Genomic DNA, 24,187 nt, shown 5'->3' on the forward strand with positions numbered 1-24,187 from the left:
AACATCTGCTCAGTTCCTCCTTGTTCTTGGATTGATACATCTTGTTTACGCAGGATATACTGAACTCTCTGCAAGTCATCTGTTACATCTGTTTCTCCCGATGTACTGAGTACTGAATAAAAGGTGCGGTAAGCTGGGGGCTTTGTCTTTGCTACCCAGAGCAGCACTGATCAGACCCAAAGCTCAGCTTCTTCTCAGTCTCATTTTCCTACCTTTCCTGTAATTCACCATGTACTGCCATGGCTCGAAGGAGACTAGGACTTACTGCAGAGGTTCTGCTAACATCCCCTTTCCCTGTTCCCTACACCACCCCTACCCTTTTGGACCTTTTCTTCCTATTTCAAATTATCAGTTATTCATTTTAATCATTTTCATCCTTATTTACACTCTCAGTTTCTCACACTAGAGAAACTATTCGGTACTTACCCATGTGTGTCCCATTTATTTCACTCAAGAGTATGACCTCAATGTGCATGCACTTAGTTATAAATGTCTAGTTTCTCATTCTTTGTGGCTGAGTAGTATTCCATTTTATTTAAAAAAACCACATCTTCTTTATCCAGTTTTCAGCTGATGGGCACTTGGGCTGTTTCCAAGTTTTAACTGTTACAAACTGTCCTGCTATATCGCTGTGGTATGATGCTTTTAATTCTTTGGGGAAGATCCCCATCAGGGGAATAGCTAGGTCAAATGGAATCTCTAGTCCTAGTTCTTTGAGGTATCTCCATATTGATTTCCACAGTGGTTGCACCAGTCTGCACTCCCACCAGCAGTGGAGCAGGGTTCCTCTTTCCCCACAGCCCCACCAGCATTTGTTATTGGTTGATTTCATGATAGCAGCCATTCTTTCTGGAGCGAAGTGGAATCTCAGCATTGTTTTCATTTGCATTTCTCCAATGACTAGTGCTGTTGAACATTTTTTCATGTATTTATTTGCTATTTCTACTTCTTTGTCTGAGAAATGTCTGTTCATTTCAGATGCCCATTTTTGAATTGCGTCTTTGAATTTGGGGGGGGTCTGATTTTTTTCAATTCTTTGTGTATTCTAGATAGTAGTCCTTTGTCTGAGGAACAGCGGCTAAAATTTTTTCCCACACTGTAGGTTGTCTCTTAGCTCTGTTGGTGGTTTCTCTTGCAGTGCAGAAGCTTTTTAATAAGATGAGATCCCAGTTGTTGATTCTTTGTGCTACTTCCCATGCTACTGAGGTTTTGTTCATAAAGTCTTTTCCTATGCCAATGTCTTCAAGAGTTCAACCTAACTTACCTTCTAGCAAGTTTAGTGTTTCTGTCTTAATATTTAGATCCTTAATCCACTTCAATCTTAGTTCAGTGCATGGTGATAGGTATGGGTCTAGTTTTAATTTTGACAAGTTGAAATCCAGTTTTTCCAGCACCATTTATTAAATAGGCTATCTTTCCTCCAATGAGGGTGGTTGGCTCCTTTGTCAAAGATGAGGTAGCTAAAAAAAAAAAAAAAAAAAAAAAAAAAAAAAAAAAAAAAAAGACGAAGTGGCTGAGTATGTCCGAAGTTGTCTGGAGTTGTTTCTGTATCTTCTGCTCTATTCCACTGATCTTCAGGTCTGTTTCTTTCCCAGTACCATGCTGTTTTTATCACAGTAGCTTTGTAGTATAGTTTCAAGTTGGGAATTGCTGTACCCCTTGCCATGTCTCTGTTGCCTAGAATTGCTTTTGCTATTCTAGTACTCTTCCGGTTCCAAATGAATTTTTGGATTGTTTTCTCTAGTTCTGTGAAGTATATTGTTGGAATTTCAATCGGCATTGCATTAAATCTATATAGTAGTTTTGGAAGTATGGCCATTTTCACTATATTGGTTCTTCCTACCCAGGAACAAGGGATGTCTTTCCATTTTCTTATATCCTCCTCGATCTCCTTTTTTAGGGTGTTGTAGTTTTCAATGTAGAGGTCTTTTGCTTCCTTTGTTAGATTGATTCCTAGATATTTTTTTTGGATGCTATTGTAAAGGGAATTGTTTCCCTAATTTCTCTCTCAGTGAGTCTGCTATTTGTGTATAAGAAGTCTATTGATTTTTGAGTGTTGACCTTATATCCAGCTACTCTACTGAGTCTGTCAATTAAGTCTAGAAGTCTTTTGTCCGAGTCTTTTGGGTCTTCTATGTAAAGTATCATATCAGCAAATAATGACAGTTCAACTTCTTCCTTTCCTATCTTCCTTTTATTTCTTTCTCTTTTCTAATTGGTGTGGCTAATGTTTCCAGAACTATATTGACATGAATGGTGATAGTAGGCATCCTTGTCTTGTTCCTGATTTTAGCATGAAAGTTTTCAGTTTTTTACCATTTAGTGTGACGTTGGCTGTTGGTTTTTCATAGATAGCCTTGATCAGGTTGAGATAAAGACCTTCTATTCCAATTTTCTATAGGGTTTTTACCATGAATGGGTGTTGGATTTTGTCAAATGCCTTTTCTGCATCCATTGAGATGATCATATGGTTTTTGTCCTTGACTCTGTTAATATAGTGTGTTACATTCATTGATTTACACATGTTGAACTGTCCTTGTATCCCTGGGATAAATCCAACTTGGTTAGGGTGTATGATTTTCTTGATGACCCTCTGTATTCTGTTTGCCAGTATCTTATTGAGGATTTTTGCATCTATGTTCATTAGGGAGATTGGCCTGTAGTTCTCTTTTTGGGTTGGGTCTTTCCTTGGTTTTGGAATCAAAGTAACACTTGCTTCCAGGAATGAATTTGGAAGTATTGCTTCCCTTTCAATTTCCTTGATAAGTTTAAAGAGTAAAGGGGATAGTTCCTCTATAAATGTCTTGTAGAATTCAGCAGTGAAGCCATCAGGACCTGGGCTTTTCTTTTTTGGTAAATTTTTTATTACATTTTCAATTTCACTCATTGTAATTGGGGTGTTTAGAATTTCTATATCTTCTTAATTTAACTCTGGCAATTCGTATGTATCTAGGAATCTGTCCGTTTCTTCTGTGTTTTCCATTTTATTAGAGTACAGGTTCTTGAAGTAGGTATTGATGATCCTCTGGATTTCTGCTAGGTCTGTTGTGACTTCTTCTTTTTTATTCTTAATTCCATGGATTTGGGCCTTTTCTTTCCTGTTTTTGATAAGATTGGCTAAAGGTTTATTGATTTTATTTATTTTTTTTGAAAAACCAACTCTTTGATTCATTAATTTTCTGTATCATTCTCTTAGTCTCCATTGCATTGATTTCTGTTCTGATCCTTATAATTTCATCTCTTGTATGAGCTTTGGGTTTGTTATGCTCTTCTTTTTCTAGGAGCTTGAGGTTCTGCATTAGGTTATTTATCTGAATTCTCTCTGTTTTCCTAATATGGGCACTGACTGCTATGAATTTCCCTCATAGAACTGCTTTCATTGTTTCCCATAGATTCCTCTATGTTTTTTTGTTTTGGTTTGGTTTTTTGGGGTACCAGGGATCGAACTCAGGTCCTTACACTTTTGAGGCAGGTGGTGGAACCACTGAGCTAAATCCCTGGCCCCAGATTCCTGTATGTTGTGCTGGCATTATCATTTACTTGTAGAAACTGTCTAATTTCTTCTTTAATTTCCTCTCCGACCCATTGGTTGTTCAGGAGGGTGTTATTCAATTTCCATCTGTTTGTGGGAGTTTTGCGGTTTCTTATGTTATTGACCTCCCATTTTATTGCACTCTGGTCTGATAATATACAGGAGGTAACTTCAATTCTTTTACATTTATTTAGACATGTCCTATGAGCTAGCCTGTGCTCTGTTTTGGAGAATGACCCATGTGCAGCTGAAAAGAATGTGTATTCTGATTTAGTCAGGTGGAACACTCCGTAAAGATCTATTAAGTCCATTTGTTCAATAGCTTGATTCAGTTCTAGAATTTCATTGTTAATTTTTTGTCTAGATGATCTGTCTATTTGTGATATTGAGTTCCCCCACTACAATTGTGTTAGTGCTTATTTGGTTTTTCATGTCCATTAATACTTGTTTTGTATAGTTGGGGGCATTCATATTTGGTGGATATATATTTATGTCACCGCTTCCTCTTGGGTTGTTCCCTTCACAAGGATGTAGTGACCATCTTTGTCTCTCTTAATTAGCTTTGGTTTGAAATCTACTTTGTAAATAAGATTGCTATGCCTGCTTTTTTTCTGGGTTCTTGTGTCATGGAAAACTTTTTTCCATCCTTTTACTTTCAGTCTTATGGATTTCCTTTTGAGTAAGGTGTGTTTCTTGTATACAGCATATTGCTAGATTTTGCTTCTAAATCCATTCTGCCAGTCTATTTCTTTTGATTGGTGAATTGAGGCCATTAACATTGATGGTTATAATTGACAGATTTTGGGGGTGGGGGGTACCGGGGATCGAACTCGGGTCTTTCTGCTTGCGAGGCAGGCGGTGGAACCACTGAGCTAAATCCCTGGCCCAATTGACAGATATTGACTCATCCTTGTCATGATGTTTTACTGTTGTTGGCTCTTTTATTTCTTATTTTTCCCCCTTTCCCTTTAGTGTCTTACCCTGCCTGGTGGTTTCCCTCTGTTGGGCCTCATGGAGTTGTGACCTTCATTTTCTTTTCTTTTTTTTTTTTTTTTTGTATCAGGAATTGAACTCAGGTCCTTGAGCTTGCAAGGCAGGCGGTGGAACTACTGAGCTAAATCCCCGGCCCAGCCTTCATTGTCTTTTTCTAGGATATTGCTTAGAATTGTTTGGAGGGCTGGTTTGGAGTTCATGAAATTTCTCTGGTGTTCTTTGTTGTGGAAGTATCTAATTTCCCCATCGAGTTTGAAAGATAATTTTGCAGGATACAACAGTCTAGGTTGGAAGTTATTTTCCTTTAGGGCTTTAAATACTTCACTCCAGGCTCTCCTTGATTTCAGGGTTTGTGTTGAGAAGTCTGCCGTGATTCTGATGGGCTTTCCTTGGTAGGTGATTTGTTTCTTTTCCCTAATTGCCTGTAGGATTTTGTTCTTCTGTTGGATTTCTGGGATCTTGACTATTATATGTCTAGATGGAGATTTTTTTTGATCATGGCTAGTTGGAGTTCTATATGCCTCACTTATCTGTATGTCCAATGCTCCACCTCTGTCTGGGAAGTTTTCTACTATTACTTCTGTGAACAGTCTTTTTTTAATGTCAATTGTACTTTCTCCTGCTTTTTTGTGGACTCCTATCAGTCTTACGTTATTCTTTACATCATCTAGCAGCTGCTAGATTGATTTCTCATGGTCCCTTACGATTTTTAAGAAATCTCTGTTTTCACGATCCTTAACTGCAGTCCTGTCTTCTGATATTCTATCTTCAGATTCCCTCAGTCTGCTATGCATGCTTTCAATGGAGTTTTTAATCTGCTGAATATCTGTTTGAATTTGTTTCATGGATTCCATTTCTTTCTTATGTTGGGTGATCATGGTTTCCATTTCTTTCTTATGCTGGGCATTCATGGCTTCCAGCATGTTTCTGAGCTCATCTATTTTTTTATCTGTTTATGTTCTAGAGCCTCTGATCATGTCTTTCAGTCTGTTCACCATCTCTGTAGTTATCTGGGAGATTATTTCTGCTTTGAATTTTTCTAGAGCCTCATTCATCTGTTTTGTTACTTCCTGTGCTATCAGTTTAGGGTGTCCAGGTGGTTGATTATCAGAATTTTCCACCTCGTTTCCCCCTTAATTTGCCTTTTGTGGAGTGGAAGTCTGAGTTTGTGCCTTGCTCAAAGTCTTGTCATTTTTGTTTTTGGTACTGCCCTTGGTTTAGTTCCTGGGTTGATACTTTGACGTTGCTTATTGTAAGTATCTTTGTTGATGTATTTAGAACCCATATGGAATGATTGCTTCTCAGAGGTTGTCCCGGCCCGTGGGTAAGTCAACAGAGACCCTAGAGGGGGAGCGAGAATGACAAAGGACAGGGGACACGAGAGATGGAGACAAGACAGGTTTCTGATCAAGTCTCGTTTATTGCGGAAGCTGCTACAGCATATATACCGTAGGGCTAGAGGGAGGGAGCAAGGGGAGGGTACTGGGGCTACTTCCTTGTTGCTGGGTAGACTTGCAGCAGGCTTAGACATGCCCGTAAAAGGCACTCAAGAGTTCTAGCGGGGGGGGGGGCAAGGCCCCCCACAAGAGGTGTCTTCCAGATATAGCTGGTCTTTAGATTTTGAGTCTCTAAAGGCTCTGAGGCTATCTCATTTTCATTATACCCAGAAGGACAACTGATTAGATCAATCACAACACCTTAGCCCAAGTGACACAATCAGCAACACAATAGCATCAAGTACCTCTTAGAAAATGACAATTTGTGGTAGTTATTAATCTATCACCTTTAACTGTGAATTAGATCAAAATCAAGGACCAACCCAACATATGTTTATAGTGAATAAACTCTTCAATATAGCAACTTTACCGTTTGGGATGGGGAGCTAGAAGGAGTGGGGAGGTAGGGATAGGTAGGTAGAAGGATAGGGGAAGGTTAACAGTGAGGCCAGAGGACACAGGTGAGAGAAGGAAAGAGAAGAAAAGACAAATAAAGAAGAAATATGAATTAGGGCCAGAACAGAAACACAAAGGGAGATAAAGAACAATGTGGGACAGCAAGGGAGTCAGGGAGAGAGAGAGAAAAAAAGAGAAAAGAAAGAAAAAAGAGAAAAATAATTTTAAAAGAGTAGATAAAGAAGAAAAAAATTTAAAATCAGAGCAAAAAAATAGTGGTAATTTTGAAAATAACAAAGAAAAGATAAAAGTGAAGGGCTTCCTTCAGGGTATGTCTCTGCTGTCACAATAGGCAGCCTGGGCAGTAGTGTGCAGTTATAAGCCAATTACTCTCAGCAAGCCAGAAGCAGTCCTATGAGATTCAGACTGATTTCTGGCTGCAAGGACCAAGTGGAGCTCCCTGTCCTGCAAGATTGAACTCTGCAAGGTTCTATTGCAGGTTCCAGCTGCCTTTCCCCTGAAGATAGTCCAGGTTCTGATGGGAGGTGGTGATCCCTCCAATTTACCAGCTATGGTGGTCTGGTGTGCCTTTACTGCAGAGATTCTCTTCACTTTTCCAGTGGGCTTCAGTTTTCATCCAAGGAGCCTGAGAGAGGGCCTCTATCTGTTGTTCACTTCTGCAGCTGAGGACAATGGCCTTTATGACCCCCTGTGCCTCTGCAGTGTGGAACCAGGTAGCTGCACAGCCAAGAGGCCAGAGGCGGGGGTGAGGAGCTCTCTGTTGTTGCAGGCTCCCATGTGGCTCTGTGGGTGGCTGGTGGGCTTGCCCAGGGGTCCTCACCGGCTCCTGGTCGCAGGTGGGCGTTCCAAGAGTTTACTCAGGCAGGAGAGAAGGCAAATATAACCACTGTGCTATATCGCAGATTAAAAGCCTGCCCCCACTCTTCTGAAATACTGTGTGGAATTGGACTGCTCACAGGTAATGTCCACCCCCTTGAACTATAAGGTGTTAAGATGGAACTCCATCATACCATACCTAGAAATTGTTAAATCAGGTGGTCACTTCTTAAATCTCATTTCATTTCTGAGCAGTATTAGGCTCTGTTGACTACTCTTTAAAATAATTTGTTTGAATCCATCATTATTTTTTAAACTTACTAGGTAATACATACTCATGATACAGGAAAAAAATTAAATTTTGTGAAGACAATAAAAGGCTTCATAGTCCCACTCTTAGAGATGCCAGCTGTTAATAATTGGTATGTACCTGTCAGCATATTTTTTGTGTTTGCATCAATCAGTCTTCCAGGAGTTGCAAAATTTCATGCTGTCTTCGTTACTGGTTTATCAAAATTAGAAATGCAAGTGAAATTTGAAAATATGAAAATGAGGGCCGGGGATTTAGCTCAGTGGTTCCACCACCTGCCTCACAACTGCAAGGACCCGAGTTCGATCCCCTGTACCAAAAAAAAAAAAAATGATTACATACTCCACTCTTGGAGGCAGCTCTATCCGGCTTTGATTTTTATGCACACTGCCCCAATCTTGGCCAGGTATCTACTCATCTGATTGCACTTCAGCCCCAGTGCCCAGGTAATTGGAAAGTACAATATTTAGTTTGATAGGTTCTGCATAATGAATTTTTCATTATAAAAATTTATTTCCCTTTAACATGATGATACTTTTTCTTTCTGGTACATTTTCTACTCTCCTATTGTTTGGTTTCTTTTCTCCCCTCTCTCAATATAGATTTACCTTCCCAAACATAGAAACTAAGACAATTACTTTTTTCTTCTGGTGTCATATGTGTTTGGGAAAAGGACACTAAAAGTTCAGGCCTAGGGAGAAAGTACCCTGGTGAAAGTTATTTCAATAATTTTTTTTTTTTTTTTTTGGTATCGGGGATTGCATTCAGGACCTTGCATTTACTAGGCAGGTGTGGTGCCACTGAGCTGCATCCCTGGCCTTATAATTCGTGGTGTTTTAGAATTTAAGAGCCCTCAAAAATTATGATTAAAAACATTAAATTCCATTTAGAGCAGGCAGATTTGCTAAAATTCACTGATACTTTCATAGGCTCTTATTATAATCAGGTCTGTTTCCTGAGTATGTGGCTAACTTAAAAGAAGAAACAATTAGTTGTACAGTCTGTCAGTACCAGTGAGTGAGTGAGTGAGTGAGTGAATGAATAGCAGTTTCAAACTCAAACATGCATATTTGAGGAACTTGCTACTAAATTTGATGCTCTGAGTTGGCTCTGAAATGTTTAGAATTGTGACTATGGTTTATGTAAACACAGAAAACACCTCCAAGGATATATAAATGTTTGGAATCTGAGTATTTTGTTTCTGAGAAAAATAAGCTATGAGGTGAAAAAAAGATTGAGTTCTTTTGGTCTTTTTCAAAGTTTTTCTCATTTATGATTGTTAATGGCACTTAAAACTGTGCAAAATAGTTCTTTTTTAAAGTATTTGTAAGAAAAGAATTGGCAATTAGAGTTTGCTTGTGTATGTACTACTGAATGCAGCGTATTACATTACTCTTTAGGCTGCTTCATAAGTTTGCCAATGTGAAAAGCAGATCTGGACTATAAGTGTATGCCTGATTTGAGCTTTTAAAACGCTGCGGTAGAGGTATGGTAATGTTTTCTTAATTCTATGTAGAAACAGGAAATAAAGAAGTTTTGTTGTGGTTTAAAGATTTAAGATGAATCTGGCAGAAAATAGCCGGGAGCCAAGTGTACCATTCTTGTACATAGGAAAAAAACGTAGAAATGAAAAAGGAAGTTGTTTGTTTACAATTAACTTTATTTCATGGACTTTTACAAACTGATGTTGTATTAATCACTTTGTCTAGTTCCAAGGAATTTCAATTCTAGGGTACAAACCATTTGATTCAAAAAAGTTGCATTTCTGTTCTTCACTTGATCTTAGCCAAAAGGCCTAGAAGCAATGCATTTCTGTTCTTTAGTACCAATTGAAACTATTAGCTGGTTGCTACATTGTGAAGACAGCAACTTGAAGTATACTGATGAATAGCCTTTTTCCAAACAAAGTGTGACTTTCTTTAGGGTCTACAAATGATGTCACACATTGTATTTGCAATATAGATCAAAAAATCTTGTGGCATAGGGGTAAGGGAGTGTTACTATCTCCTTTGTCCTTCTTTGTTACTGCTTTATTGGACTGATCTAGTCTCATAAACCTGCATCATCACCTACAAATGTAAGTTGTGAATATGCCACCTTTTGCTTGGTTATTTCAACCATGCTGCTATCTATAATCAGATGTGGCATAGCTTATTGGTTTGGTCTGAGCGTGAGTGGATAGAAGTCAATGCACTGTACTGTGAACGACCCTTATCTGCTTGCTGTAACCTACTATTTACAGGCATCATAATAAAAGCTAGACTATGTCTTTGGGGGAAAAGAGACTCATTTAATGCTATTTAAAGAATTTTCCAATAGAAAATGAAATACTATTGAAAACAATAATCTATTTTTTAGCTTTCAGCAATTGATGGTGCTTTGTTGTGGTGTCTGCTGGAAGTCAACTGCCATTATAGGGATTCTCATTAACCTCACTGAGAAAGAACCTTGCTTGTTAGCTTCTTAGATCTGTACTCTAAACAGTCTGTTAGTGATGATAAATTCTGTAGGAGGGTCTATTCTGAGCCATTAACTTCCTGTAAGGGGAAAATGGGTGGGTTACCAGAAATACCACTGAAGCAGGGTGGGCTGTGGGTGGAGGGTTGGGTATTTGTCTTGAGAATTAAAAACTATGAAACACTTTTGTACACAACTGATTTTTTTTTTTTTTGGTAGCGGGGATCGAACTCGGGTCCTTGCGCTTGCACAGCAGGAGGTGAAACCACTGAGCTAAATCCCTGGCCCCACAACTGATTTTTAAAAAAAATAAACACATTTTTAAAGAAAAAAAGAAAAGAAAATATGAAGATGGATTGAAACCTCTTAATTTAACTCTTAGAGATATACACAGTGGTTGTATGTCTACTATAAACACAGATACACATACACCTCCACAATACACCTTTGAAGATAACATGAAACTCTAAGTTTAGTACCTTCATAAAATTGAGGCTAGGGCTGGGGATTTAGCTCAGTGGTTCTGCCACCTTCCCTGCAAATGCAAGGACCTGAGTTCGACCCCTGCTACCAAAAAAAAAAAAAAAAAAAAAATTGAGGCTAAAGCTAAAAGAAGCCACCCTGATACTAAATATCTAAGTTCTCTGTATCATCAGAAACAAACTATATATACTGTTCTGCAATCTACCTTTTTCTCTTAATGGTGAAAAATTTGAACGTTAATAAATAGAGATCAGTTTTCTTTTTAATGGTTGTACAATAATGTTTTGCCTGACCATATGTTTATATAATGGAGTATTCCATTTTGGAGGACTTTCAGAGATTTTAATGTTAAGCTACTAAAAATTTTGATGCACGGTATGAGTATTTCACTCTAGTGTAGATATTCTCTAGCATAATTCTCTGAAGGGGTTTTCATTCTTTTTCCCTTTTTAGCAGTGATAGAGATTGAACCAGGGCCTCAAGTGTGCTAGGCAATTGCTCTACCACCAAGCTACATCTCCAGCCTTGAGGTTTATACATTTTAGTAGCCCTTATGCAATTTTCTGTCAACTTCATTGAGCCAATTTACTTGCATGATAGCAGAAATCTAAAGTGGGAATAGGAAAAGACAGGTGATATAATCATGTCTTTAACACTGTTACACATAAGTTAGGAAGTAGTTACAAATGTATTTACTATTTGATTCTTCCCTGTGGATTGAATATATGTGGTATTTTTTTCCTGGTTCTTTTTCTTTCCTCTACTAGGTTTTATTTTATTGAATAGAACTGCAGATTTTGGGTGGGGGGACCGGGGATCGAATTCAGGTCCTTGCACTTTCAAGGTGGGTGGCGGAACCACTGAGCTAAATCCCCGGCTCTAGAACTGCAGATTATTAATTGATAGTTTATTATTTATTGTATTAGTATAGTCATAGAAACTACAGTAACGTCAAGTGGTTTTCACAGTGCTTAATTTGCTACACACATTTTCTAAGCATTTTAATATTAACTCATTTAATATTTGTCCTAGTTACTTTTCTTCCTGATACAAAATACGTTGACACCCAAAGTTAAAAGAGAAAAGTTTATTTAGCTCACAGTTTGTAGCGGTTCCAGTCCAAACTAGGCTGGCTCCAAGGCAGTGTGTCATTGCGGAGGAGAAACAGTTCACGGTGGACAGAAGGTAGCAAAAAGCACTAAGGGCCGACCACAGCTGTTTCTATCCTTTATACCTGATCCAGGCTGCTCAGCGTCGGCAGCACTCACACCCTTAACCCTAGTGTCCTTGAGCCAGCACTGCACCACGAATCAGTTCCAGCATCGCACACTCTAGACCCAGCCACCTCTGAAAAAGCCCCACCTGTGACCACATGAGGCTTTGGGGGACGTCTAGACACAGCCACAACAATACTCATTACAACTTTATGGGTGTTTTTTCCTGTAGAAACAGATATTTAATCCAAGAGGCTTAATTGAAAGTATCTTTCAGCTTGATTCTGGTGCTTAGATTTTGTATTAAATCTAGAATGCTTTATTAGTTCATTGAACAATATCTACTGTTACACCTGGCACTGGTGTAGCCCGGAGGCCAAGCAGCAGCGGGAGAGAGCGCGCCCCAGTGGAGCTTCGGGAGTCTGGCTCAGGAGCAGACACGCCCGGCCCCTGCTCCCAGAACTGGCCCAGAAATCACCGGTCACGGCCCGGAGGAGGTTGCCCGAGTCGCTGCTGAACGGTGAGGGTCCTGGGTGGGCACAGAAACCTGCAGTGTAACTTGCCTGGTTGGAAGGAACAAACAGGATTGTTTCTCTCAGTGTTGGATTGAAGTCCCCCTGTGGTGTTTTTTTGTTTTCTTGTTTTGTTTCGTGCAGACCGAAGGCACTTTAAATGCAGCGGCCTCGGAGTGGCCGAGCGCGCCCACTGCCCAGCCCCTAGAACTCCACCCCAAAACGCGCGTGAGAGAGAAAAACAGCGCTTCACAACCACGCCTTGCGGCTGGGACAGCGGGACCGGACCCCGCCCGAGCCCCGGCGTCCCCAGTCTCGGCCAAGCTGGCGCCCAGGACCCAGGTTCCGAACGCGCTGTGGCCCGAGCGGGGCTGCGGAACGCACTGGTGACGCCTGGCTCAGCTGCAGCCCTGCAGGGAGGAAGAGCGCGAGAGAGGCTGCCCGCGTGTGACGAGGTGGCCGAGTGGTTAAGGCGATGGACTGCTAATCCATTGTGCTCTGCACGCGTGGGTTCGAATCCCACCCCCGTCGGTGAGGTGATGCTTTTGCCCTGGCCCCCCGGAGTCCCGAACAGTGGAACCCTAACTTTTCCTGAGTAAATTCCTTAGTCTCCACCCAGAGTAATTCCCTCTATTCTTGTTCTCTGCTTCCTCAGCAGGCTTAGCCGCCTGTGAACTTAATTCGTTAGTTGATGTATTTGGTTCATGTTTCATCTCCTGCCAAATTTCCACTCCCTCCTCCCAAGTTTGGATTGACTGGGATTCCCCACTAAGCAAAGAGCTGAAGAATCAAGTGAGAGCCATATAAAAGCCTAACCAATTTAAAGGAACTGATAAAGTCATCTTTATCAGTGGAACTATTCTACACACAAAATTATGTCACAAACTTTGTAGGTTAATTAAGGCATTTTCAGACTAACCTTATCTCTGCTGCAGTTTTCATCTGCTATTTTTTATGCTAGATTGTTACCTGTTTATTTTTGAGTCAGGCTCTCACGATGTTGGCCTGCAACCCCTGGGCTCAAGGGATCTGCCTTGGCCACCCCCGGAGCTGAGACACAGGTGCATACCACTGGCAGCGAGTTCTCTGCTAACTTTGAAACCAACTGTTACTGCCTGTGAATCCCCATATTTGACAGGGACAAGGGTGTTTGTCTTAGAAACATGATAGAGCTAAAAAGAGCAATCCATACAACATTCCCTCTTAGGACTAAGGACTTCTTCCGAGGAAGGCAGACTCAGAATTGTGTAGGTTCTACTTGCGACTTGGCTGACCTTTAGAGAAGAAAATGAGCAGCACATTCCATTTATTTGTTATGTATTTGTGCGTGTGCGTGTGTGTGTGTGTGTGTGTGCGTGTGTGGTGTGTGTGTGTGTGGTATTGGGCATCGAACCCAGAGGCAAATCGAGCTGAGCTAATCCCCAGCCTGCTCCGTCTTTATTTTATTTTTATTGTGGGACAGGATTTAATGGTGAGGTTAGCCTGAGACTAGGATTCGTTTGTCTTAAGAGAATGAGAATTTTAAAATGTGTGAATCCAAGGTCAGAAATTGGACACAAGAGTTAAGGCATTGGCTCTGATAAAGCAGACGATGCCTCTGTCCTGTGATTCTCAGAAGTGTGGTCCCAGCCACTGGGAAACTAAAAACAGCAGCCTCAGAGCTGGCGACCAGCTGTTTGCACTTTAACAAGCACTAAGTGACCCTGATTTGTCTGGGGTTTATTTGCTCTAGTTTTGTTTTCTTTTCTGGCCTTTGAAAATGTGACTAATCTAGATTCTGTGTGCATGGCTAAAGTCTCCTTTCCCTCAAAAGCCACATTTCTGCCACCATCCAACACCCGCATGAAAGGCCACCCTGCACCTTCTGGTTCTGCCAAAATGAATTACTCCCTCCAACCGTGTAGAGCGGGGTCTGCAGTTAGGTAATGTGGGACTGAAGACCTGTGGTCTGACAAAATCAGCTTCATGAGTCTACAAAGTGGGAGGAAAGGCCATCCAGCCGGAGAAGCGAGAAACCGGCGGAGGAGCCCTCTGGATTCGGTCGGAGGAGTCCCAGCGAGGTCTAAGGAGATGGGTCGCGTTGTTGGCTGTTCAGGTGGTCTTAGAAGCGGGGTCACCAGGGTTAGGCGCTGCCTCGAGGAGAGGGAGGGCGGGTCCCCAGCGGCAGAGACTGCGGCGCAGGTGGCTCTTCGTTCGGCCTCCGGCTTTTCGTTCAGCAGACCTCCTTTCTTTCCAGCCAGGCCCTCTACTCTTGGGGTGGACACGTCCGCCCCGACCGCGGCCTCGAGACTTCGCGCACTCGGGCAAGGGCGGGCCCGGCGGGGATGGTGCGGCCAGCGAGCAAGCAAGCGGGAAACTACTCACCCCGAGGCGAGGCGAACGCACCTCGGGAGCGACCGCACGAAGCGAGCCAGAAACCACACAGCGGTACGCGGGCCTCGTAGCTCCACCCCGGAAAAGGCGGGTTTGACCTAATTGACCGCCGGGAGCTGGGAGTGGAGGGAAGAGCCGACCGGAAGGAACCGGCGGGGCAGCGAGGGTCGGTGGCGGGGCAGCGAGGGTCGGTGCCGGCGCCCGGTCTGCGTGGTCTTTACGCGCGGCCTCCCAGATTTCAGCCAGCTGGACGCGTAACAGGCAGATCTCTGCTGTCGGCCGGGACAGGTCGGCGAGGTCATCGTGCAGTGCATAGAGCGCCGAGGTGAGGGGTCCCGCGGCACGGCCCAGCCAAGCAGTTTCCGTTTTCCGGACAGCGAAGCAGACACTGCGCGCGGTTGTGTGCTGCTCGCACCGAACTGTTGGCGTGGATTCTTCTTAGTCTTGGTCTGGGGCCGGGGCCGGGGGTGTAGCTCGGCGGCACTGCGCCTGCCTGGCAAGCACAAGGTCCTGAGTTCGGTTCCTGATAGTGGGGGAAAAAAGGAATTGATTTGGGGGTGCAAGGATTTGGGGGGAGTACCAAGGAAAGGACTCGGGACCTTGTGCTTGCGAGGCAGGCGGCGGAACCACTGAGCTGAATCCCTGGCCCAAGGACTTTCAAACTGCTACTGAATTTGCTTTGGCAGCGTGCGAAGGGCGGCCAGGCCTGCAGCCTTCCGGCCGCAGAGCAAGGTCCGCGGCGCTGGCTTCGGTTCCCGGGCCCGTTAGGCTGAAAACGTTCAGAACCCGAAAGACTGAAACGTGGGAATCCGCGGAGCTCCGCGCAGGAAGGGCTCAGGCGGAGGACGCGATCCGTCCCGCGAGGCGCGAGGCCCTCGGCCCCTCCTCGGGCTCCGGTTCCTCCGCCGCCTCCAGTCCCGGGAATCCCGAGCTCTCTCCCGGTTTCCCCCGCCGCCGCTCCGTCCGGACCCCAGGGCCGGTGGTGCCAGCGGTGTTTGCAACCACAAATGCAGATCAAACTAAAGGCTACTGCTTTGTTTAACGCTATGCAAAAATGTATTTCTTGTTAATACACCAAGGCAACCTAAGAAATACCAAATCGAAGATACCACTAACAACTGAAGACGTAAAAGTTATCAATAAACTGCTTCCCCAAAGGATCAGAAATAAAAGCTTCGCGGGCGAATTTTTATAAAGCAGATAATTTTAATGCGATCATCAAACTCACATTGATTACCAGTAAGAAAATCATATATTCTTATTCTCACTATTACTGAATCCTTAATATCATGGGAGCAAACCATCCAGCAGCACATTAAAATAATACATTGCTCACCATGGTAAAATATAGCTGTAGGTAAAATTGTTTAAAATTAAATCTTTATTCATCATATTGGCATAACCTAGGAAGAAAACGCATGTAAGAATTTAGACATAGGACATTTGACTGCATTAGCATCGACTTAAAATATTCTGAACTTAAAAAAAATAGATAATTCCTTACTTAACAGGATGAAACCTATCAAACGTCAACATTGTCCTCGGAGAAAACATGGGTTCCCTTTGAAGTTAGCTACATATTAGAAAGATGTCTCACCGCTATTATAGTGTTCTATGGAAATTAAAATTATTCAAATCACAAAGAAGGAACTAAAATTGTCACTATATTAGATATATGAAGATATCCTAATCATTTATAAAATTATACATATTTACTCAAATAGACAACTGTTGCTTTCCTATACTTGAACACACACATGGCCACACAGTAGAAAAACCCAATATATGAAAAGACATCAATTTGCTCTACAATATTTAATATAAAGTCAATTTTAAAACAATTTTGTTTTCAAACTGAAAATGTTTATGTGAAAAATAAACATACATTAATGGCCAGGAAATTTTTGAAAAAAAAAGAACAAGGAAAATATGCGCCTTCTTGCACAAGTATTTAACATTTGATCACTTCCATAAGTGAAGAAAAGATGGATTACTTAACGGTCTTGGGACACCTGAGCAGACATCTGAAAAACAGAATGTAATTCACAGCTCCCATTTTATAACGGGATAATTTCCAGTTCAAAAATTTAAGTAGGCCAGGTGTGGTGGCACATGCTCCTGGACTCGGGAGTCTGAGGCAGGAGGGTGCCTGTGAGTTCGAGGCCAGCCTGGGCTACATACTGAATTCGAGGATCGCTGAACTACACAGCGAGACCCTGTCTCAAAAAACGAAACAAAAAATTGAAGTAGGAAAACAAAACAAAACCAAGCACTAGAAGAAATCCTATGAGAATTTTCATTTATTGATCTGGCACAAAGAGACTTTTCTCAGGGCCAGGATGTAGTTCAGTGGTGCTGTTCCTCCCTGGCAAACACAAGGTCCTGAGTTCGATCCCTGGTTCTGAGGGAGAGGGGCTTTTCTCAGTATCACACAAAATCCAGAAACAGAAAAAATTAGTGAATTTAAGTACTTAAAAATTAAAAGTTTCTGCAGAACATAACAAAAATCATAAAGTTGAGTAGAAAAATTCTAAGTTATCATGCAGGGTACTTTTCTTACTATATGATTATCATACAAGTCAAGAGAAAGACTACCATAAACAAGACAAACAGGTTATGAACAGAAAATTCACAGGAATAAAAAGTACATAAATATTAGCTAATTCAACTATATTCATATATAAGGATGCAATTAACTCTACAATAATCGCCTTTTCTTAATAACCTATCAGATTATCCAAGATCAAAAGTTTGGTAAGAGTGGGAAGAGATATCACTTTCATTGTCAGAGAGCTATAAAATTTTATAATCACTCCAGAGTTCAATTTAGCAGTGTACATCAATTTTACAAATGCACGTATTCTTTGACTCAGAAATTCTAAGAATTTATCCTAGAGATATACTGACACATATGTAAGATGATGTATGTTTGAAACTATTTAGTTCAACATTATTTATAAACAGAAAATGATTGGAAATAGCCTAATTGCCTATTAATAGAGGGCCAACTAGGTAAATCTGCATAATGCAGCTATTAAAAATACGAGGTAACTATGTATATGATAATGGGAAAAATTCCAAGATTTATTATTAAATAAAACTAGCAAAATAAAGAACGCTATGCATAATTCTCTGTTCATGTAAAATACCAGGGACAAATTATATATAAGTATTTACTTCTATATGCAAAAAATCTCTGAAATGCTACATAAGAAATCAATAACTTTGATTGTTTCTAAGGAGTGAAATGGCTGCAGGCAGGACTAGGAGAGTTTTTTTTAAGTTTTATTTTGAAAATATTTCAATATCTAAAAGAAATCAAACACTAGTACTTACTCAGTATCCCTTATTTACAGTTTTAAATTCTAAAAACTTTTAAGTATTTTTCCCATAAATTTGGCAAGAAAATTCATCCGAGGGCAAATCCTGTAGTACACTAAACAGATTCATTATGGTCTGTATATAACCCACTTAAGTTGACGGTCCATACGGTGCACATTTCATTGCAGAAAAGTGTTTGGTGTGCTCTGAAACCTTGGTGGATGTTACAATGTATGCATATCATCTTTATAAAATAAAAAACAAGATTCAGTCTTACTGTTTTAATAAAGTAAATCATGAGCTTCCGCTAAAACATAGATTATACCACACCACCACTCTGGTTGGCACAATAACATTGATAAATGACTAACAGCCCCTTTAACATTTATTTGTACCAATACTTATTTTCGATTTATAATTACTAAAATTCAGACAACTTTTATAGCAAACTGGAAAGGAAAGAGATCAAAATGACGCACAAATTTCAAACTAACGGTGACACTGACTATCTCAGGGAGCAAGACTAAGAAAGGAGTTTTTATTTTTAAAATATAATATATTACTTTTTCAAAATATCTTAAAAAATCAATCTTTTCATAGGCTGATGGCCTAGCCTTCATCATTTTGTTGTTGTTGTTGTTTTGTTTTGTTTTTGAGTTTATAACCTGTACGAAGCCCACTCAAGGCTGAAATTCTAATTCTGAAGCACAGGGCTTCCCAGAGCCGGACGCCCCGAAACGGGGCCAATTCAGGTCAGTCAGCGCTGGAGGCCGGGCACCGAGACACGGCTCCTAGACTTGCTGGAAGTGCGACGGCCGCATCTTCCTCCGCGGGCGCTCTTCCCGCCCCCAGGCGATGCCGGAGCCTCCTACCGCACCTTTCCGCTCTTCCAGGTCTGAGCTCGGCCCGGGGGTGGCGGGCTGAGGCAGGGTGCGGCAGATGAGCCTAGCCTGGGAGGTGGGGCAGGGAGGACCTAGGTGAGGTCGCTGTCACGGTGAGGGAGACACGGGGGCCGAGGAGGGACGCTGGGGCGCAGAAGAAAACCCCAGCGCAAGCCAGCGTGCAGCACATGACACATCACAAGTACACACCACACATCCCACAGCGCACACATGACACACACGCATCACACATGACACACCCAGCACACAGGACACACAGCACGCAACACATACTACACAGCACACACGACACACCACGCATCACACCATACACATAACACACCACGCATCCCACAGCACACACATGACACACATCACACGTGACACACCCATCACACAGCACACCATGCATCACACAGCACACAGGACACAGCATGCAACACACACCACACCACACACACGTAACACACCACACATCGTACACCGCACATATAACACACATGCATCACACAGCACACACATAACACACAGCACACCATGCATCACACAGCACATACAGGACACAGCACACAACACACATAACACCACACAGCACACACATGACACGCATCACACAGCACACACGTGACACAGCACACCATGCATCACACAGGACACAACACACATAACACACAGCACAGCACACCATGCATCACACCGCACACACAGGACACACAGCACACAACACACATAACACACAGCACACACACATGGACCCTTCTGTGAATTCTCAGAACTTCCTCACAACACATTTAACCTCAGATAAGCTACTAAATTCCCCCTCCTCTCCCTTTAGTACCTAGTGAGATGATGATTAGAGTAAAATCTCAGGCGGTTCTGGTGAGGATTAAAGGTAGCCTTAAAAATCTGAAAGCATGTTGGAGATTTTTGTGTGTGTCCACAGCTACTCAGAAAGCAGCTGGGCAGTGTGGAGAGCTCACAGGACTTGAAATGCACCTCACCTTTGCTTTCCATAGGTTTAGTGAAAATGATACCATTCTTCAGTGATTGTTTTGTAGATTTGGGCCGGGGATGTAGCTCAGTGGTTCTGCCACCTGCCCCGAAAGCGCAAGGACCCGAATTCGATCACCGGTACCAAAAAAAAAAGTAAATAAAAAATAAATTGATTTTTTAAAGTTCAAGAAAAGATTTCAGTAACTCTTGGTTTGTACCTTTCATCAAGAACAGGAACATTATTCCAATTGTTCGTTTTCTAATTTGATTTTTTTGCAGTGAGTTCAAACTTATAGCAAGACTTTCTGAGTCATCTGTGTGATCCCTAATTCATGGGCTACTTCCATGAACTGTTAGGTAAGGGGATTGTTTGTTCTTTTTTGGCAGCACTAGGGATTGAACCCAGGACCTTACACATGCTAGACAGGCTCTATACTGCAGCGGTACATCCTCAGCACGCCCCCACCATGAACTCTGTAAGGTATTACTGCTATTTCTTTTTCATATAGAGAAGCTCAGATGGAAAGAACATAAGAAATCAGCACAAAGTCACACAATTACTGTTAGAACCAGAGTCAAATCTAGATCAGAGTAACTTGGAAGTCTCTGTACTTTGTACTTTATAACCTATTTTTCTGTTATATCCATCCTTTGCTCACCAAGCAGTTTCTTTCAGGGTAAAGCTTTCTGATCTGTGATAATTACTGATACCAATTTCTATCATCAGTCATTGCCATTTTTCTCTAAGTTATTTTCACTGCTTAGAAGCATCCAAGGGTGTGTTTTGAAGGGTGCCTTAAGAGCTGCTCAAGGTCAAGATGAATATTCACATTTTATCCCTGGATTTTCAAGCTCCTGAGGTGTTGGAAGAGCTTGCAATGATGAAAGTGGAGGCAGAAAGTCAGCTCCAAAAGCAGGAATCCAGATTGAAACGCAGTAATGCCCTAGCAAGGAAATCTGAAGGCACTTTCGGCAGCTCTGCTACCAGGAGACTGGGGACCAAGAGAGGCTCTTAATCGACTTCAGAAACTTTGCTACCAGTGGCTGAAGCCACATGTGAGCACAAAGGAGCAGATCCTAGAGCTGCTGGTGCTGGAGCAGTTCCTGATCATTCTCCCCAAGGAGCTGCAGGGCTGGATAAGGAAGCACTGTCCAGAGAGTGGGGAAGAGGTTGTGATTTTGTTGGAAGAGCTGGAGAGAGAACTTGATGAACCACAACATGAGGTAGGAAGGGAGGTTTGCTAGGAAAGAATATTATGTGGGGCACCAAGGACCTTTGTATCCTCTGCATTATATCCCCTAGACTTTGGTAATAAGACCCACCTTGGTACACCCTTCTTTTTGGAAAGTGTTTAAGACAGTAAATTTCTCCAGAAATCAGATCTTGTTTCTTTGTCCCCGGATGGTAACTCACAGACAAGTCCTCTCCAGAGAGAAACTGCCTGTAGAAGAGCAGTCGTCACTGAGCCTTCAGTGCCAGCCTATGGAGCCCCAGCTCACTGTGATCCTGCCCAGCAGTCCCATCCTAGTGGAGAGACAGGTGAGGGACAGGATTTATCTGATGTTGACATCTCTTTCCTGGCCAAGCAAAACTAAACAACCCAGAGCTGAGCAAGGATAGGATTGAAAGCCTCCTTACCAGGTAGCAGCAGGGCTACCCATCTTTATCCTCCCCTGGTATAATCTTCTTCCTGAGGACCATTTGGAAGCTTTCTGGACTCTAGCACATTGTATGTAAGGAAGCTTTCAGGAATCACTGTGGAATGTGGCTTTAGAGAATGGGCTTCAGGGTTTGACAGACATTGCTGATCATGACTTTACCTCATGGAAGCTGCATTACTGAATGGGTTACTTAACCAGTAGACCCTGGTTCTCTTAGCTACAAAACGGGGTTGATAATTGTCTTATATTGTTTTACTATATTCTGTTACATAGGCTTCTACAACAGAATAGCATAGACTGGCTGCCTTGGACAATAGAAAATTGTTTTGTCACGATTCTAAAGGCTGGAAGTCCAAGATGTCAGGTATAGTTTCTGGTGAGGGTTCTCTTCCTGGCTTGTGTGTGGCCATCTTCTTAATGCATCCTCATGTGGCCTCCTCTGTGCATGTGCAGAGAAGAGAGCTCTGATGACTCTTCCTCTTACAAGGACTGTACCTTACAGTTCAGTTCTTCCCTTCACTCCCTGGCAGAGAGAATCTGGTGGGTTGGCTGGACATATCCAGGTTGGGCCAGTCCGGTGGGGCAGCCTTTGCCTTAGGTGCCAGTCAGCTAAGGCCCTAATAGTAGGATAGGTTTCAATTCTTTTACTTTCATTCATTCGTTCAGTTCATTCAACAACAATTTTTGAGCTAGTATATACCAGGTATGATTCTCAGAGAATAAGGTACAAAGGTCTTGCTTCAAGGAGATTAGATTTTAGGAAGAAAAAGACAATAATAAACATAAAAAAGAAGATGACAGTATATTAGGTGATATGTGCTGTGGAATAAAAATAAAACAGAACAAGACAAGGGTGATGAAGAGTATGATGGGAGGGCTGGGATTTAGCTCAGTGGCACTGAACCTGCCTCACAAGCGCAAGGTCCCGAGTTCGATCCCCAGTATCAAAAAAAAAAAGTGCAATGGGGCCAGGTGCAGTGGCACATGCCTGTAGTCACAATTACTAAAGAGGCTGAGGCAGGAAGGTCACTGGAACCCAGGAGTTTGAGACCAGCCTGGGCAACATAGACCCTGTCCATGAAAAGCAACGGTGCAATGGATGAGGCACAGAGATTGTAGTATTAAATAGAAGAATGAAGATGGACTTCACTGAGCAAAGACTTAAAGGGAGTGTGAGGATGAGCCTTGCTCTTCCCTGAGGTGAGAGCTTCCAGAAAGGGAGGAGCCAGAGCACAGGCCTGTGTGATTTGAAAGTCATGAAGTTCCCCTAGAAGCACCTGGAGTGCTTAATATGAATTCCACAAGTGAATGAGTGAGTCACTTTCCTTGCAGAGTTTCTCTTTGAAGCTCCCGAGCTCACAAGGGGGAGAGAGAAGCCACCTTGATCTTGACCCTTCTCTATCTATGAAGTATAAAAATTCTCCCCCGGCCATGTCCACATGGGGATGCCTGAGCTACATTTACCTAGGAGGGCAGACTTCCCTCATTCCTGGGGAAGGTGCTCACACCTTTCTGTGTCTAGGCTACCCTCCATTCTGTGAACAGTCATCCTCTCCTGGGCTCAGTGAACAAAAGACACTTTTCCTTTTTCGTTTCAGATGGAATGACCGAGATTGAAGACAGAGAGTTGGTGCTAGGGAAAAACTGTCCAAGGGTAGTAGAGCCACATGGGAAAACATTTCATGGTCAGCCCTGGGAGGTATCACAGCAGGACTGTGGATGTGGAGAAGTTGGGTGTCATAAAGGTGGGCCAGAGAGGCAGCGGGCCATGGGCTTAGCAGACGGGCAACACTCATGTGAGGAATGTGGGAAGAGCTTTGCTCAGAGCTCAGGCCTCACTCAACACCAGAGAATTCACACTAGAGAAAGACCCTACAAATGTAACGTGTGGGAAAACCTTCAGTCGAAGTTCTGGGCTAGTTAATCACCTAGGGATCCACAATATACAGAAGTGGTACCACTGTAAGGAGTGCGGGAGGGCCTTCAGGAGAGTGCAGGTCTGATCCAGCATCCGAGAATCCACAAGCGGGGGAAGCCCTATCAGTGCACCCAGTGTGAAAAAAGCTAGAGTCTCCAGTCGTTTCTCATCGAGCATGAGAGAAGCCACACTGGAGATGGACCGCACCAGTGCTTAAACTGTGGGAAAAGCTTTGATCACCACTGCGATGTCATCCGGCATCAGAAGATCCACACGGTGGCTGACATGAGCCAGCATTTGCTGTGAATGAATTCTCCAAGTCTGGCCAAGTTCTAGGGGTTAGGATAAAACCAGAAAATGCCTTTCTTCCTGTTTCCACTAAACATGTTTGGAACATATACTGACCTTTGGCCCAGGACATCCTAAAAGGCAATTTTGTGTTTTTGAAGCTGCTCCTTACCCTTTTGTTTGCTACTTTCCTGTTCTCATGACCCCTGTCCTCTTATTTATCTTTGGCTGCTGACCCATGTTAGTAATATACTGATTAAGTCAACATCCTTGAAAAATCAGGTATCTATGTTTAATTTCTAAAGATAACATAGTGTTCCACTGGTGTTTTATAATAAATGTCTTTGGTATTCTTATGACCCTGCCTACATTGTGGACACCTTTGTACACTACTGGTTCCCTCAGACACCTGCAAGACTCCCCCTTGTAATAGTGACCAGTGCTGCTGCATGCTTCACTCAGAAGTGTGTCTGTTTACTCAAACCATGGTTGTCCTAGAAGCAACCACACAGGGAGATTAT

General features: G+C 42.4%; 1 protein-coding gene and 1 non-coding gene across 2 annotated transcripts; both read left to right on the top strand.

The window, feature by feature from the left end:
* Positions 1–865: 865 nt before the first annotated feature.
* On the top strand, positions 866–24,187 carry LOC101721944 (zinc finger and SCAN domain-containing protein 9). Its single transcript, XM_087181126.1, is given in 9 exon segments — positions 866–12,238; positions 12,375–20,755; positions 20,758–20,790; positions 20,793–21,022; positions 21,180–21,294; positions 21,297–21,338; positions 23,059–23,344; positions 23,346–23,443; positions 23,446–24,187. Coding segments are annotated over 8 exon segments (1,182 nt in total). The 5' UTR covers positions 866–12,238; positions 12,375–20,616; the 3' UTR covers positions 23,685–24,187.
* On the top strand, positions 12,680–12,761 carry Trnas-gcu (transfer RNA serine (anticodon GCU)). Its single transcript has one exon. It is a non-coding gene; the product is annotated as a tRNA-Ser (tRNA).

This window comes from Heterocephalus glaber, unplaced genomic scaffold (assembly GCF_053883595.1).
Source record: "Heterocephalus glaber isolate CG9 unplaced genomic scaffold, H.glaber_assembly_v1.0 deba00001472, whole genome shotgun sequence".
Lineage (NCBI taxonomy): Eukaryota > Metazoa > Chordata > Mammalia > Rodentia > Bathyergidae > Heterocephalus > Heterocephalus glaber.